This window comes from Anabrus simplex, chromosome 3, assembly GCF_040414725.1.
Source record: "Anabrus simplex isolate iqAnaSimp1 chromosome 3, ASM4041472v1, whole genome shotgun sequence".
Lineage (NCBI taxonomy): Eukaryota > Metazoa > Arthropoda > Insecta > Orthoptera > Tettigoniidae > Anabrus > Anabrus simplex.
The window spans coordinates 427678059-427693726 of NC_090267.1; the positions used below are offsets into that span (position 1 = coordinate 427678059).

At 38.1% G+C, this 15668-nt stretch overlaps 1 protein-coding gene across 2 annotated transcripts in view; it reads right to left on the bottom strand.

Moving 5' to 3' along the window:
* Cpsf6 (cleavage and polyadenylation specificity factor subunit 6) overlaps window positions 1–15668 on the bottom strand; it is a 383523-nt gene that overhangs the window by 60897 nt on the left and 306958 nt on the right. For both annotated transcript variants that reach the window (XM_067143420.2, XM_067143419.2), the window contains exon 10: window positions 1470–1625. In XM_067143420.2, the coding sequence (XP_066999521.1) occupies window positions 1470–1625 (156 nt within the window). The remainder of the gene's footprint in view (window positions 1–1469; window positions 1626–15668) is intronic.

The following is a 15668-nucleotide window of genomic DNA, read 5'->3' on the forward strand; positions in this document are numbered from 1 at the left end:
ACTGATCTTAACTTTGAGGTTGAGATATTTATTCTTTTCTTTTGCCTGGTTGGCGGTTATATTACAAGTAATAAATCTCAATAAATCTCATTGTAGACTGTATTGGACATCAGACTATGAACTTTAACACTACCTTTCCAATACTTAACTTTCCTTATATTTAGGAAGTAAACATTACAACAGGCATTGTAAGATGGGACATGTTTCGCTTAACTGTCGTAAGGATCATCAGCCGAAAATAAATCTTAGCCTAAAGTTAGGTCAGGGCCCCGAACCTTGTGTCCTTAAAATATATAGTCACCAAAGAAACAACATTTACATTTAGAAAATCAAATAGGCTTAAAACTAGTGTGAAAAATATTACAACATGGCTAAGAGAAAAACATACAATCGTGTTGAGGATAAAAACAGAAAGTACAATACAGAGCTGGTAGTGAAATAATTAAAATCATTAGGGTATCATTGCTTCCAGTCAGTCAATCAGAATGTTCAAACATAAAACAAGAGTGAAAATATATAAGTGTTCATCATGGCTAAGTGAAAAAAAAACCACGTAATCGTGTTGCCAGAGGTTAAAAACATAAGGTACAACACAGAGCTGGCAGTGTAATAATCAAACTCATAGCTGCCAGGCAGTTGATAAGAATGTTCGTCATGACAAAAATGATTATATTCTTTTGAATGAAGAAATAAATAAATCACACGGGCAAGAGAGATCACATATTGTAGCAGACATGGAGTAGTAAAACTTCAAACAGGTATCGATCACGCCTGAAGCCACTTCATTTTTACTGGGAGTTCAAGAAAGAAATGGAAAAAAATAAGATGCCAAGTGCGTGAACTGAAAATCTGAAAATGAAAAAGGCAAAGATGTACTCGGGCCCTGTAAAATTTTATGTTTTTTTACACTAGTTATATGCTTATTTGATTTTCTAAATGTAAATGTTGTTTCTTTGGTTACCATATATTTTAAGGACACTAGGTTCGGGGCCCTGACCGGACTTTAGGCTAAGATTTATTTTCGGCTGATGATGCTTTCGACAGTTAAGCGAAACATGTCCCATCTTACAACGCCTGTTGTAATGTTTATTATTTCCTAAATATAAGGAAAGTTAAGTATTGGAAAGGTGGTGTTTACTATTATTCTTATTTTACAGATAAGGCTTACGGCGATGATGGCACAGGAAAGGGCTAGGAGTGGCCTTAACATTTGCCTGGTGTGAAACTGGGAATCCACAGAAAACCATCTTCAGGGCTGGTGACAGTGGGGTTGGCATAGTCCTTGGAATCAACAAGCGCGCAAGTCCTGACACCAATGTCAAGGTTCTGGTGTCAATAGAGAGGGGAACAATATGCAAGATAGCATCTGCAATGCGTAAAGCATTTTACTATTTGAACAGGTTAAATCTGATTGAAATGTGTGATAATGTATGACAAGAAAGAATTTAATATCTATATAGCAAGCTTACCTCTTCTTGCAGAGCCATAACTCTTTGTTTCCACACCATGCAACGTATCTTGCAAGGAGCTGATTAGAATTTTGCATCGGTCGTCATTTGCCACTTTTGACTGCTTAATTAGTGATATTGCTGTGACGAGAGTTTCAATAGCACTGGCATATTCACCTGAAACATTAGTAAATAATTTCAGCAACCTGAGAAAAATATTCTTTTAACAATTCCTTTTTTTTCTCTTTAAGATACACATTAGTCCCTTTAAACAAAGTGCAGTGTGCGCGTGTTAACCCTGTATCTATTAGCTGCACAATGATGGTCACCAATGGTCTGTATTGACTTAATTACTGTTATTAATTATGTCAAGGTCTTCCTTGTCAATACAATTCAAAATCTAGTGTATATACTAAACCATCAAATACATAATTATATGTATATAAGTACATGTTTCGAGAATTAAAATTCTCTTCTTCAGCTTACGGATTAAAATCAAATGCATGTAGAAGACCTAACAAAATACTGGATAAAAACTACAATACAATGACAACATTAAAAGTTCAATGTCCTCTGCCATGTGTGAACATATGCATGATAACCATTAGTTCACAAATATCGAATGTGATATGGTTCTGTTACACCCTTTAAATAAAGGGAAACAAATGAATATTCCCAAGAAATAAAAAATTTATAAGTTACAGAAACTTGACAAGGAAAATAGTCTAAATGAACACATAGCAGAGGACAATCAGTTATTTAAACTAGCAATCGAATATTCTAGAAAGAGAGGGAAAAGGGCAACAAGAGAGGGGCAATGAAGAAAAGCACACAAGTGGGCAGTATAAAGTCAACTCCCCTCCTATGCTACAGACTCCACCCACTCCACCCTTCCCCACCAGATGCTCAACTCGCTAGCTACACAGTTTGCCGATTGAGCTTATAGTGCCAACGCACCTTTAAGGCCTTTACATCTAAAGTTTTTTATTTCAGCGTTGGCTTCCCATTTTGTCACGTTGCCTTAGAATCATAGTATTGATCTACAAAAAAAAAAAGAATATTATCATTTCTGTTACATGCGTTGAGATTCTGTGTTGGTATAGGCAAACCCATACTGCTTTAACTTTACTAAGCATAACAACTTGAGACCCACGAAGGGCAACTACGAAGGTCATAAAGATGCTACACCACAATAACATTACATAATTGAGGAGTTGGATGCAATAACAGCGTAAGTAGACTTACGTTATTTTGAGAAACAGAAGCTTGAAGTTTATAAATGTTCTGAGCTAAAAGTAATAATAGGAATCAACTCAATTTCATTTAAGGACATTTAAAAGAGCCAGGAAATTAATTTCTCAAAGAATCTTATTGATCTGTTACCTAATAAGAAAGACAGAGTTATTTAAAATTTAATTTTATACGCTGTTATTGCATGAAGACCAGGAATATTATATTTTGCCATACACCAGTATGATCAGCTAGTTAGGAAAGCACGATCGCTCACGATAGAGGAACAAATGTGGCAGTTTATCCCACCTCAGTTCTCCAAAATGTCTAAATTTACTTAAATTAAGAACAAATTACTTTTTAAAAAAAAATGTCAACTAAGAAAGGTAAAACCATTAAATTTATTCTTTATTTAATATTCACCTTTTTCGTTCTTTTCTCGTAAAGGGTCGAGAGAATTTTGTTTGAGTGCTCTCTCCAACTATAGTATTAGGCTACGGTTATTTCCCCCCCCCCCCCCAACAAATAGTTGAAATGTTATAAAATTAGTAACATTCCTTTCTAAACAACTTTTATTCCTATTTTCATTTACAAAATGATTCTCTAAACCTAAAAGAAAAGAAACCAAAAAAAAAAACAGATTGCAAAATATATAATTGGGATTTAGACATTGTGTGTCTTACTTGTTTGAAATACTCAAATGCATCATTGATCAAAATCGGGATGATTCATCTTCATATGCTGCATTAGCAGACTCTAAGGAATCATTACACACAGACATGACTTTCACATACCACTCAACATTTTCAGTTTTTAAGTATTTCATTAGTGAAATAACATCAACCCTTTTGTCTGCTTTTACACCACACATCGTGTAGCCTGAAATCAATAAAACTGAAAAAGCTATCATTCCTCTTTAAGAAGGTAAATGGCACGTAGGAGTGTAGGACTGTGACTCTGATTCAACACCATTATGGTAATAATGTCACACAAACTTCTGTGTCATGAATCTGTTGCTTTTAGCAGAAGGCATTCTTAGAAACATAGGTCAAAGTGCTGATAACTAGTCTTTTATTAAATGTGATGCCACAAAACCTTCTATTCCACTCGCTAACATCTTCTCCAGCCAGAGAACTGGCGGCAACTGAACGTGCCACTCGTGAAGCATGCCTCATGCAATAACAGCGTAGCGCATGGTACCAGTTTTAGTGAGCTCCTGACCTCTAGCGGCATCCTAGCGAACTAAGACCTGGACTGGGTTGTAGTGAAGGGACCAGGATATCTGAAAACAGCATACATGCAATAACAGCGTAAGTAGACTTACGCTGTTACTGCATCTAGCTCCTCAATTGTCAACCAGCTCAATTTTCGTACCATATACAAAATTTTACAGGACACTGGACATAACAATGTCGCTGTATTGTTTTCATTCAGTATGTTGTTAAGACATTATTGACAAGGCGAACCTTGACATAATAACGCGTTAACCCTGACGACTGTCTTGAGAATGGTTTTCTGTGGCTTCTCATTTTCACTTCCAAGCAAATGCCAGGACATTTCCCATTCACAAGCCACAGCCGATTTCTTCCACCTCCTTTCCCTATTTCATTCACCATTATTCATTTCATTTTGATTGACGTCTGAATCAGGAAGGGCATCAAGCCAAAAAAGGCCACATAATTTCATCTCACCTCATCCCTGACTCTGAATAAGGAAGTAGGAGTAAGGGGTAGACACAATAGTCCTTTTAAATAAAGAATTTCATTGCAAGATTAAAATTTTTCAAAAGGGATAGGAGTTTATATACTGTATTTGTATTCTTATAGCCAACATGGTATATTATATTCTTACGACCTGTAACAAATCAGATCAATTTGAAACTATACAAAGCATAAATGTACTGAATATCACTATGCTGGGTCTATAGCTCATTCTGGCATTACGTTCACTATCTTTGTCCCTGTTCAGTCTTTCTCCATGGCTGAACAGTTAGTGTCAAGGCCTTTGGTTCACAGGGTCCTGGGTTATTGTCCGAACTGGGTCAGGGATTTTAATGACATCTGGTATATTCCTCTCATTTCAGGACTAACTGTTGTGTTTATCCCACTCTCCCTTTCATATAGACACAACACACAACACTACACTACAGTACAGTACACTACCAACACCATGGAAATATGCACAAACTGTACTGCATCTGGCCATAAAACTGACAAAATTCATATGTGCGACACAATTCGCATCAGCAACCCCACCAGGGTGGGGGAAAAGTAGTAGAAGTAGTAATCATTACTGTCCACAGTTTCAGAAAAATACTCAATTTCTTTCAACCTCAATCTTACCATGTTGCTGAAAATAGCTTATTTTGATATTCAGGTACATTCTTTTGAGGATTGTGGCCACAAAGTTAAGAAAGCCATTTAATAGATACCAGCATCTCTTTTCTTCACTGCTCTTTTGCCCTAAGCCATTTTTGCAATGAAGAGTCATGCCTCAGTGATTTGGATTACACATAAAATTCGACGTACCATGGCTATGATCACAATAACAGTCATGTAAAAACACAAGCTTGCTTCTCAAGCCTTAGAATTAGTTATAACACCTCATTTTTTCATTATGAAAAGCAAGTAATATTTTATTTAAGGTGTATGGTATGTAAAAATAGCTTAAACCTTTAATAAATTTCTAAGGGGTAAAATGACCATCTTTTCCTTATAAGAACAGTAACATGGCAATCACTATTTTGAATGCAATAACAAAAGCACAGATTCTATCCTGAAGAAACTGTCCAAATGACCCTATAGAAAAAAAAACTCAATTCCTTACAACTGGGATATCACTCACGCAAAATCACACACTCAAGTAATCAGTAGCCCATTAACATATAAGAAACATTGCCAAAACTTAAAACAAAAGATAGCTGCTAGAAACAACAATCTTTGCAAATTGTCATGAACAAGTTGGGGAACCCAACCACAAACAATTAGAACATCTGCTCTAGCTCTATGCTACTCTGCACAAGAATACGCTTGCCCGGTTTGGTACAGGTCAGCCCATACAAAGCAGGTCGACATCGCTCTTAACAAAAGTTGCAGGATCATTACTGGATGCTTAAAACCTATACCGGTTGAGAAAATCCAACTTTTAGCTGGTACTGCTTCCGGTGAGATTTGTGGGGAGGTGGCAGCTAACAAAAAAGGATCCGATCGTCTAATTCAAAAGCAGTTCCTCTCTTTGGATGCCACACAGAGGTTAAAACCTAGAAAAAGTTTTCTCCGCACATCAGTTAAGCTTAAGGGGAAAGCAGAGATGCTAGGATCGAAATGTGGAAAGAAAGAACAGACGATCCAACATCTATCTCAGTGTGTTTTATGTCCTTCAATGTGCACTATGAAAGACTAGACTGCAGCCTCCCCCAAAGCTATTGACGTCGCCCAATACTGGGCAAGAAACATCTAGCTCTCGAATTGTTGCTTTATCTGTGATTTATGGTATAACAGACCTGTATATTTGTAGATATGTTTTTTTAACATCTGTATGTAAAGTTGGTACTTCTGACACACATAAAGAAAAAAAAAAAAGAAAGAAAGAAAGAAAGCAGCCCAACATATAACTACTGTGATAAATTACAAAATATGTCAATTTTGACAGGTAATCTGAGATACTCTCTTCACACATGCAGTCCATTACCTCCTGACTTTATATTATTTTACAATTACTAGTTCCATAAAACATCAAGAATTGAATCTACTTGTGACCAGATCTGATTTCCTCTTATTCGTGTAGATCATCATCATCATAGGCATTTATTCGTCAATATATAGTATATAAATACAATGTCATTTGAATGTATTAATTGTGTTGTCTCAGATGGCTGAACAGTCCGATTCTGGATGCACAGATTTTATTGCAGTGACAGCACACACTCGTAGTTGCAGCAGATGGCTGTGCAAGAACGCCATCCCTCGCATTCGCTCATTCTTTCCTGCGGTTCCTCCTCTCAGCTAGATGTTCAACTCTATTGTATACAATGCTACGCCATTTGGGCCTATCCTTGGCTGTAGTTTCCCAGTTGATCGTATCAATATGACATCTTTTAAGATTACACTTTAGAACATCCTTGTATCGTTTAAGCTGCCCTCCATGGTTACGCTGGTCATTCTTTAGTTGGGAATACAAGATTTTCTTTGGGAGGCATGTATCTGGCATGCGCATGATATGACCAGTCCAGCGTAGCTGATGCCTTTCTATCTTTGCCTCCATGCTTGTAATGTTGGCTTCCTCGAGTGCTAATGTTCGTTCGACGATCTTGCCATTTAACTTTCAGTATTCTCCGCAAGCATCACTGATGGTATTTTTCCAGGCATTTTAGGTTTCTCCGGTAGATTGTCCAGGTCTCGCAACCATGGATAAGAGTAGGAATTACAACAGCACTGAAAACGTACAGTTTGGTTCTCGCACCGACATCATGATGGACACTCTTCTTAGGGCGACAGAAAGCTACACTAGCGCATCTTAAACAATATTGGATTTCTGCATCAATGTTTGCACACATGTCGAGAGATTACTTCCAAGGTAAGGAAAATGATTTAAGTTCTGCAAAGACTGGCCGCTGATTGTAATAGCCGGAGTTCTGTTATTGGAATTTGGTGCCGGCTGGTAAAGGATCTTAGTCTTATTAATATTAATTTCCAGTCGATACTTTCATATGCTTGATTAAAAGCATTGAGGATTGATTGCAGATCTTCCTCTGTGTTGGCTAAGATAACATTGTCATCTGTGTACTGAAGTTCTATAACTGACACTGAGGACACCGTGGTCTTAGCTCGCAGTCTGTTAATATTAAACAGATTTCCACCAGTTCTATACAGAATTTCTACACCTGATGGCAGTTTATCATCCACAAGGTGCAGTATAGTACCAACAAATAGTGAGGACAATGTTGGAGCAATGGGAGTGTTCTAGGCGAACTTCGTGTTGCCGCCACAAGAGTGCAGCAAGGACCGAAGGGGTCCTGGCGCATACGAATGGGCGGACATGCTTCATTCTTTCTAATGCAATCAGCTGTTCTGTCTGGCATCGAAATGAGTGAAAAAAAGAATTATGGGAACTGGAATTTATTTCAGTTGAAGGTGGAACTCAGAAGAAGAAATGCAAAAGTTCATGGAAGGAGGAGTGAACTTATAAAGAGGTATTGTTGTTTGTATTATAGCTGCTGTATATTTTCTTAATCTGACATAGGCCTAGGCCTAGTACAATGTCAATTTTATGGATGTTTTAATTGTCAATATCCGCGTAACATTTCGTATTCTATCCTTTGTAGGCTCGAAGATTATGATGCCACATTTAATGTGGAAAATCGGCAGGATGAGGAGGATATTTTCATGATGAAAGTACCAAGTGCAGTAGTATACAAGGACGTGACAGCCCAGTGTTTTTCAAGATATTTAAAGAACTGTAAGCAACGTGATTCAGGTGTGGGTAGTAAAATGTACAAAGAGAGGTATTTGTTGTGCTTGCGTTGGGCACAGGAAGATGAATTTACATTTTTAAAAGGCAGAGTTTCATCAGAGTATAGGGAAAATGTGGTATACCATGTAGACTTGAAAATAGCAGACTTCTTAATTGAAGAGTGCCAGTGTGAATGTAGTGCTGGTATGGGACCATTTGCTCACTGCAAACATGTATGTACTACATTACATGCTTAGTTAGATTTCAATACCAGCAAGACCTTCATCTGCCAGGAAACCTGTACCAGCCAGCTACAATCTTTCCACAAGTGCAAAAAATTTAAAGCCTCCCCAGTTAAGGCTAATACACTAGTTTCAAAGACAGTCCAGGTCAAGTCATCTGTTCAAGATATAATAAGACATGATCCCCGGCCACACCAGTTCCAAAATACTTCTTGATACAATGAGTACTTCAGAAATTTATCCATAAACTTCACTGCAAATTACCCATCCCCAAAATCCCATGCCAATCTTACAGTTGTATCTCTCTGCACATCTTAAATTGGATCTGGTGAGGAGAAACTTTTAACTTCTAGAAAATTGAAAGATGTTTCTCCAGGGGATTGTATGGATGTGGAACTTAAAACTAGGGGACAAGAGTGCAAATCCACTTTGGTTCACAGAACGCTCCATCAGAATACTTAGCTCATTGTTTAAACGTGTTTTTGACCTTACCGAGAGGACTGACACAAAACAATTCTTAGCTCAACTAACATCAAGTCACGAATTGTCTACACCTGCTATTGTTCATGGAAGTATGAACCTGTGGCAGTAAAAGCTTTTGAGGAACTTTTCTCTATGAAGGCACATAAGTGTGGATTATTCATAAGCACAGAACATCCATACTTATGTGCGTCACCTGACCGAGTTCTGGATGAGAATGAACTTCTTGAAATCAAGTGTCCATACTCATGCAGTGATGAAATGGTTTCCTGTGAAACTGTGGAATACTTATATCTTTGTGATGTATCAGGAAACCTAGCTTTGAAAACTGATCATTCGTACTACTATCAGATACAAGGACAGTTGTACTGTGCTGACAGGAGTCTTTGTAGACTTGTAATATACATCTTCAGGGACATGAAAGTTATCCTTGTTCATAGGAATGAAGAATTTATTAAACATATGATTTCTTCACTAAAACTCTTTCACAATAACTATCACAAATCATATATCAGAAATAAGTTCCTCTACTTAGGCAGTGAATAGGAGAAGAGTTCATAAACATTGTATAACACAAGGAATGTTTTGTAATCTCAATGCTGCAAGATCATTTACCGTAAATGAAATCACAATTTAATACATTTATTTTGTTACATAATTTCTGTCCTTAAAATTTAATTCCTAAAATAATAAGCACCTATGCTCATATCCTAAAAGGCTGTAAGCCTACAACTGATCAACAAGTATAATGGAAATTGCTACACATCACTAGAAGTTCTGTTTTTATAGGTATTGTATTTTAAAAGTTACTTAAAACTTACTTCACTGTTACTAATCAAGCATCCTTCTCAACAATATTTCTTCTAAAATTACGGAACATATAACAAATAAATATGATTTCTGACGACAAGGAAGTATGTGAGGGACTCATTGGAGATTGCAGGATTTTATATGTTTTACCCAAGCCTATTAGTCTCTCAATATGTACCCCTTTACTGGCTATTTTCCTGTCTCTTCTTAAAGTTTCACTTCGAAGCCTATTCATTTTCTTAAAAAATCTTGGGATGTTAACAGTGACACCATGAGGAACAAGCATATCTTGTATATCAAATCCCTTATCAGCCATAATAGAATCACCAAAGTGAAATTTTTCCAGAATGTCACTTCTTTTCATCATCTGTCTTTTTTTCTTTTTGCTATTTGCTTTACGTCGCACCGACACAGATAGGTCTTAGGCGACGATGGGATTGGAAAGGCCTAGGAATGGGAAGGAAGCAGCCGTGGCCTTAATTAAGGTACAGCCCCAGCACTTGCCTGGTGTGAAAATGGGAAACCACGGAAAACCATCTTCAGGGCTGCCGACAGTGGGTTTCGAACCCACTATCTCCCGATTACTGGATACTGGCCACATCATCTGTCTATCACCAGTTGCACCTCCACAGCATTGTGAAACATATGAAATCAATCCACCTGGTGTTGAACCAAATAAAACTTTTATTGTGTTTCTATTTTCGTAAGAGGAGAATGTTGCTTGTTGAGCTGTTGGAAGAGATGGTTTTTTGATGGGGCATTCAGTTGAGTCTGTGATCAAGTGTTTGGTTGGATACTTAATTTTAAAATCAGTTGGATATAAAACTTATTCAAGTGTTAAAAATGTTTGAGACTTGAGAGACAGAAGTAGAAAACGTGAAACTATTCGTAGGGTAAATTCCTTCTTAAAATGATCATAGTCAAAAAGAATAGAACTTCTAAATGGGTAGGTGGTGGGCTAATTATATAGTTAAGATGATATGATGCAGATCCTAGGGAATAAAAAACAAATTTCACATAATTCTCTAAACAAGTGTAATAGTGCAGCATGTTGTCATTTCCTTGAAAATTATTCATAGTGTATGGGACAAATTTGCTTTTAGTTTGGGTGAAGTGAGATTCTCTAGAAATTTCACTTTTTAACTGTAGGCCTATTTCTTCAGTCTGTGTTGCAGTACTTGTAGATTGTAGCCTTGCTGTTATTTTGGTTAGGGGGAAGATCAGTAATAGAAATCTGTAATTCTTCACCAACTGGAAAGGGGCAAATGTCATCAATAACCTCAAAATCATTCTGGCTACTTGCAGGAAGTAGACAGACACTGCTATCTTTGCCTCCTTGGATTAACAGTAACTGTCTCTTGTCATGTCTCTCTTTTTGTTTCTTTGCTGTTTCACTGCCGTCCTTTGCTTTTGTCTATGATAATACCGAAGGCACAGCTGTCTTTTCCAAGGTCTTCTTAACCCGCGAGTGGTCGCTATATGAGATTTTGTCTCACATTATTTTTTATTGTGATATTACTTCACAGTGATGAAAGGGAGGTGGCTGTTCCCTCGTCTAGCTGAGTTTATAACTTTCGTGAGTAGAGCAATTCACATTTGAACGGTAAGCACCCTCTCCCGTAGTCAGAACAAAGGTTCCTGTGTGTCTGTGCACGCTGCGTGAGAGATTCTCTCACCGCGCGACTAATGACGTTGGTGTTATTTTGAAGTGGAGCGGGAAACTTACTCCTGTTGTACGCGTTAGTATTTGTATTATGAGCACTTCTTGTTTCTGAAAATGTCTATGTGTTCAGAAACCTTGCTTTGTACGTAAATATTACTAGATATAATGCATGTGTGAGATTTTGTTTTTTTACAACTTCAGGACGGAAGTTACTTTTATGTACATTCAATATTTGATTTTAAGTCGTAATTTGTGTCTTTAATAAACGTTTAATCATGTCCAGCTCCATGGCTAAATGGTTAGTGAGCTGGCCTTTGGTCACAGAAGTCCCGGGTTCGATTCCCGGCGGGGTCGGGAATTTTAACCTTAATTGGTTAATTTCGCTGACACGGGGGCTGGGTGTGTGTACCGTCGTCTTCATCATTTCATCCTCATCATGACGTGCAGGTCGCCTACGAGTGTCAAATCAAAAGACCTGCATCTCGTGTGTCAAATTTGTCCTCGGACACGCGCGGCGCTAAAAGCCATACGCCATATCTCTCTCTCTCTCTCTCTCTCTCTCACAGCTAATCATTTCATTTATATCTAAAATATATAAGGTAGAACCTGCGTTTCATTTCAGTTGTAAATTTCAGCCTTACGCGCCACAAAACTGTGAATTAAGTCATGTTTATTTTAATGTGAGAGAAAGTCTCACGCGCGACCACTCACGTTACATTTCGGCTAGCGACCATTCACGGGTGAAGAGGTATATTGCCTCCTGAAAATGAACACATTGTGGTATGTTATGGAATTGCAGATCGTAATTTGGGATTAAGATTTAATGTAAACAAGAGTAGCTATGACTTCTGCAGATCTTTCTAATATATAGGTCAGTAACTGTAGGCCTACTACACATGCCTGTTATATGTACAGGATTAAAGGTTAGAATTAAATAGAAAATTCCTGAGGGGATTAATTTAGGTACCAATCAGGCGTTTAAAGGACCATTAGTTTCTAAACTATGTTACTGATGATTGTTACGAGCTCAACTTCGCTTACCTTATGCATACTTCTCCGCTCCGATTTAGTGCACATTATATTGCGCTGCTTCACGAACTTTCAGCTTACAAGTCTGTCTCACCACTGCTTCGACTGTTGCCCCTCCACGCGCAATCACCGTGACGTCACCCGGTTCCAGTGTTTTCTCGAGCTCGCTTCGCTTCCATATATATACTCGCCCCTTTCTCTTGTCCGGGGATCAGGTGTGATTGATATGTTGTAATCGGCAGTGGGAGCTTGAGCAGTGTATACGGCTGGACCGTGTGCATTTCAATTTTACTTCATTCTTCTTTACGTACTGGGTGAGCAGACTTTTATTATTATTATTGTCATCCATTCAATTTTGCCCTCTCTTTCTCCATATGGGCTTGGCTAATGCTTGGATTTCGGACTCTAGTCCCTTCAGGACTCTACGAAATTACGCTGTGCCAAACTATTGGCTTTAGACTTGTGGTGGAAATGTGAAGGAAGAAGTGTACTGGACTAGCGATATTATGGTGACCTTCAACTTCTAAAGTGTTGTGCATGAACTTTGCCTTCCCTCGTTTTGAAGTGGAACTTGACAGCCTGATCTTTTCCCTTTCCCTGCTGTTTGTTTCTTGGTTTTCTTTTCCTGTTCCTCTTTCCATTCTCCTTTTCGTCTCCCATTCGTATTTTCTCATAATTTGCTAATGAAATTTGGTAACATTGTGGTCTGCCAATTTCGCACTGCGTCTGCTGTTTACATTTCGAATGTTCTAGTATCTTCCTGTCTTAAACAAGTGTGTGTTAGATTTTTGGGGGATATGATGTCGTTTTATTGCGTACCATTTTAGGTACTGGAAAGTTCCCTTTGACTTGTATAATTTTTACTTGTTCCTTTTCAAAATTTCTTGCTGTTTTTGCGCGGCATTCATGTGAACGTTGTCATATTGAAACTTGAATGTAATGAGAACTTTAATTTATTCCTATAGCCCTTATCTCGTACCTGAGTATACCAAAGATTTATTGTAATTTGTGTGGTTACCCTTTTTAGTGCCTGTATGAACCAAAATAAGACCTGTCAATAACTTGTATGATTCCCTTTTTCTATGGTGTATCAAATGGTCCAATTTTACTCTCTGTTGTGAAAACATTTGTTATCTCTTTTAAAGTTGTTTCAATATATATGTTCATCTTTTCTAAACCTGTGCTTTTGGGAGTTCTCATTTCTGTGTTCCTTTCCGTTTTGCTTAGTATGTACCTACCGCGGAAATTCCCCTTGGGAAAAGGCCCATAATTGTAATCGGCACATGGCTTGGGATGTTATCTGCACTGATTGTGGTTATTTGAAGCATGACATTTGAATAGTGCCATTACCCCATTCTACACGTTTCCCTGCGCTCTGCTTTGCTAAGTTCTCTGTGCGGCATACCAGCACACATTACTGGGAGTCTTTCGCTTCCTTCATATCGAACTTTCGTTGATATTTGCCGAGCGACTGCTGCAAGTACTTGGAAATACATACTCATATTTAATTATACCAATGTACCGCAACATGATTGAATTACATCTCCTACCTCGCCAAGTAGAGCTTATATAATCCTTGGGTGCGAAATGTTCGAAACAAAAAACACTGCTGTCAGTTGGATTACGTTTAATCCGCCGAATTTGTTTTATCCATTGTTTTCTCAAATTGGGATCCTTTGGAAACCTATGCCCTCCTCTGTTTTTACATAGTGGTACACAGCAGCATGTATAGTACGCAAACTTCTTCTTGAGCCCTAGTTCCCATTATGCACTATGGAGTTCAGGGCTCAAGAAAAGGTTTGCTTACTATACTTGGCATTATTCACGCTTGTAAATGTCATAAACTATAAAATTTACTAAACATTCGCCATTAGCCGCATTACGTATGGGAGCTGTTGTGGTTATGCTGCACTCTGGTGACAACTTTTGGCACATACACGCCCATTACACAACCTTGCTTGACTCCAGTAGAAATACGGAAAGGGTCTCCTGGTTTTGTATTAGAAAGAACAGTAGCAAACATGCCATCGTGCAGCAGTCTGAGCATCTGTATGTATTTGTTTGGACATCCAATCAGAGCTAGAATTCTCCACAGAATTTCTCGATTAACAGAATCAAACGCCTAGATCTATAAAAGCCATGTACAAGGGTTGGTTTTGCTCTCTAGACTTTTCCTGCACTTGTCTTGCACTGAAAATCGTATCAATTGTACTTCTGTTTGGCCTGAAACCACACTGAGTTTCTGGCAGACACATTTCAGTCAATGGCAGTAGACGATTAGACAATACTCTAGCAAGAATTTTTCCTGCAACAGAGAGTAATGATATTCCTCTATAATTGTTACACAGAGTCTTGTCACCTTTCTTGAAGATAGTGATGATGAAAGCATCCCGTAGATCAGCAGGGATTGTTCCCATGTTCCATATTTTCACAATCAACAGGTGTGTATGCTGAATTAGCAAAGGACCACCCTGCTTGAAGAGCTCGGCTGGAATTCCATCTTGTCCGGGTGCCTTTTTATTCTTCAGCTGTTGAATGGCCTTCTCAATTACTTGAATAGAAGGGACTTCACCTAAGTGATCTTGAAATGGCTGTTGTGGAATATCAAACACATCTTCCTTGACATGCGAGTTTCTGTTCAGGAGGTCTTGAAAATGTTCTTTCCAACAGGAAACTATCGAGTCAGGGTCTTTAAGAATTTCAGTACCGTCTTTGGATTTTAGACAATTAAGACCTTTGGTGGAGGGACCATAAATAGCTTTGGTAGCACTGAAGAAGGCACTAGTGTTGTTGGAAGCGATTAAATTCTCCATTTTCATTGATTTGTCCATCCACCATTTATTCTTGATCATCTTGCATCTCTTCTGCACTTCCGTTTTGAGTTGTTGATATCTATGTAACTTGGGAAATGAATTTGGATCATTTTGCCAAGCGTTGTAGGCTTTCCGCTTTTCATCAAGTAGGTCACATATTTCTTTGTCGTTCTCGTCAAACACATCCTAACGTTTCCTCTTATTAACACTAACTGCTTCTTTGCCAGCTGCTATAACAGGTGATTTTAATAACGACCAGTGCTGCTCAATATCTTCTGGGTATTCATTTGGAAGTTTATCAGCCAATAGTTCTTGATAGGCAGATTTGATACTGTTGTTCCTAAGTTGTTCAGTATTTAGTTTGTGTTTTATCGCTTGAATCCGTCGTTTTGGAGGAAGCTGTATAGCCTTCACAGAACAAACTAATCAGTGGTCGGTCCAGCAATCGTCAGCACCGGTCATAACTTTGGTTATATGAACATCCCGCTGATCTCTGGTGCGG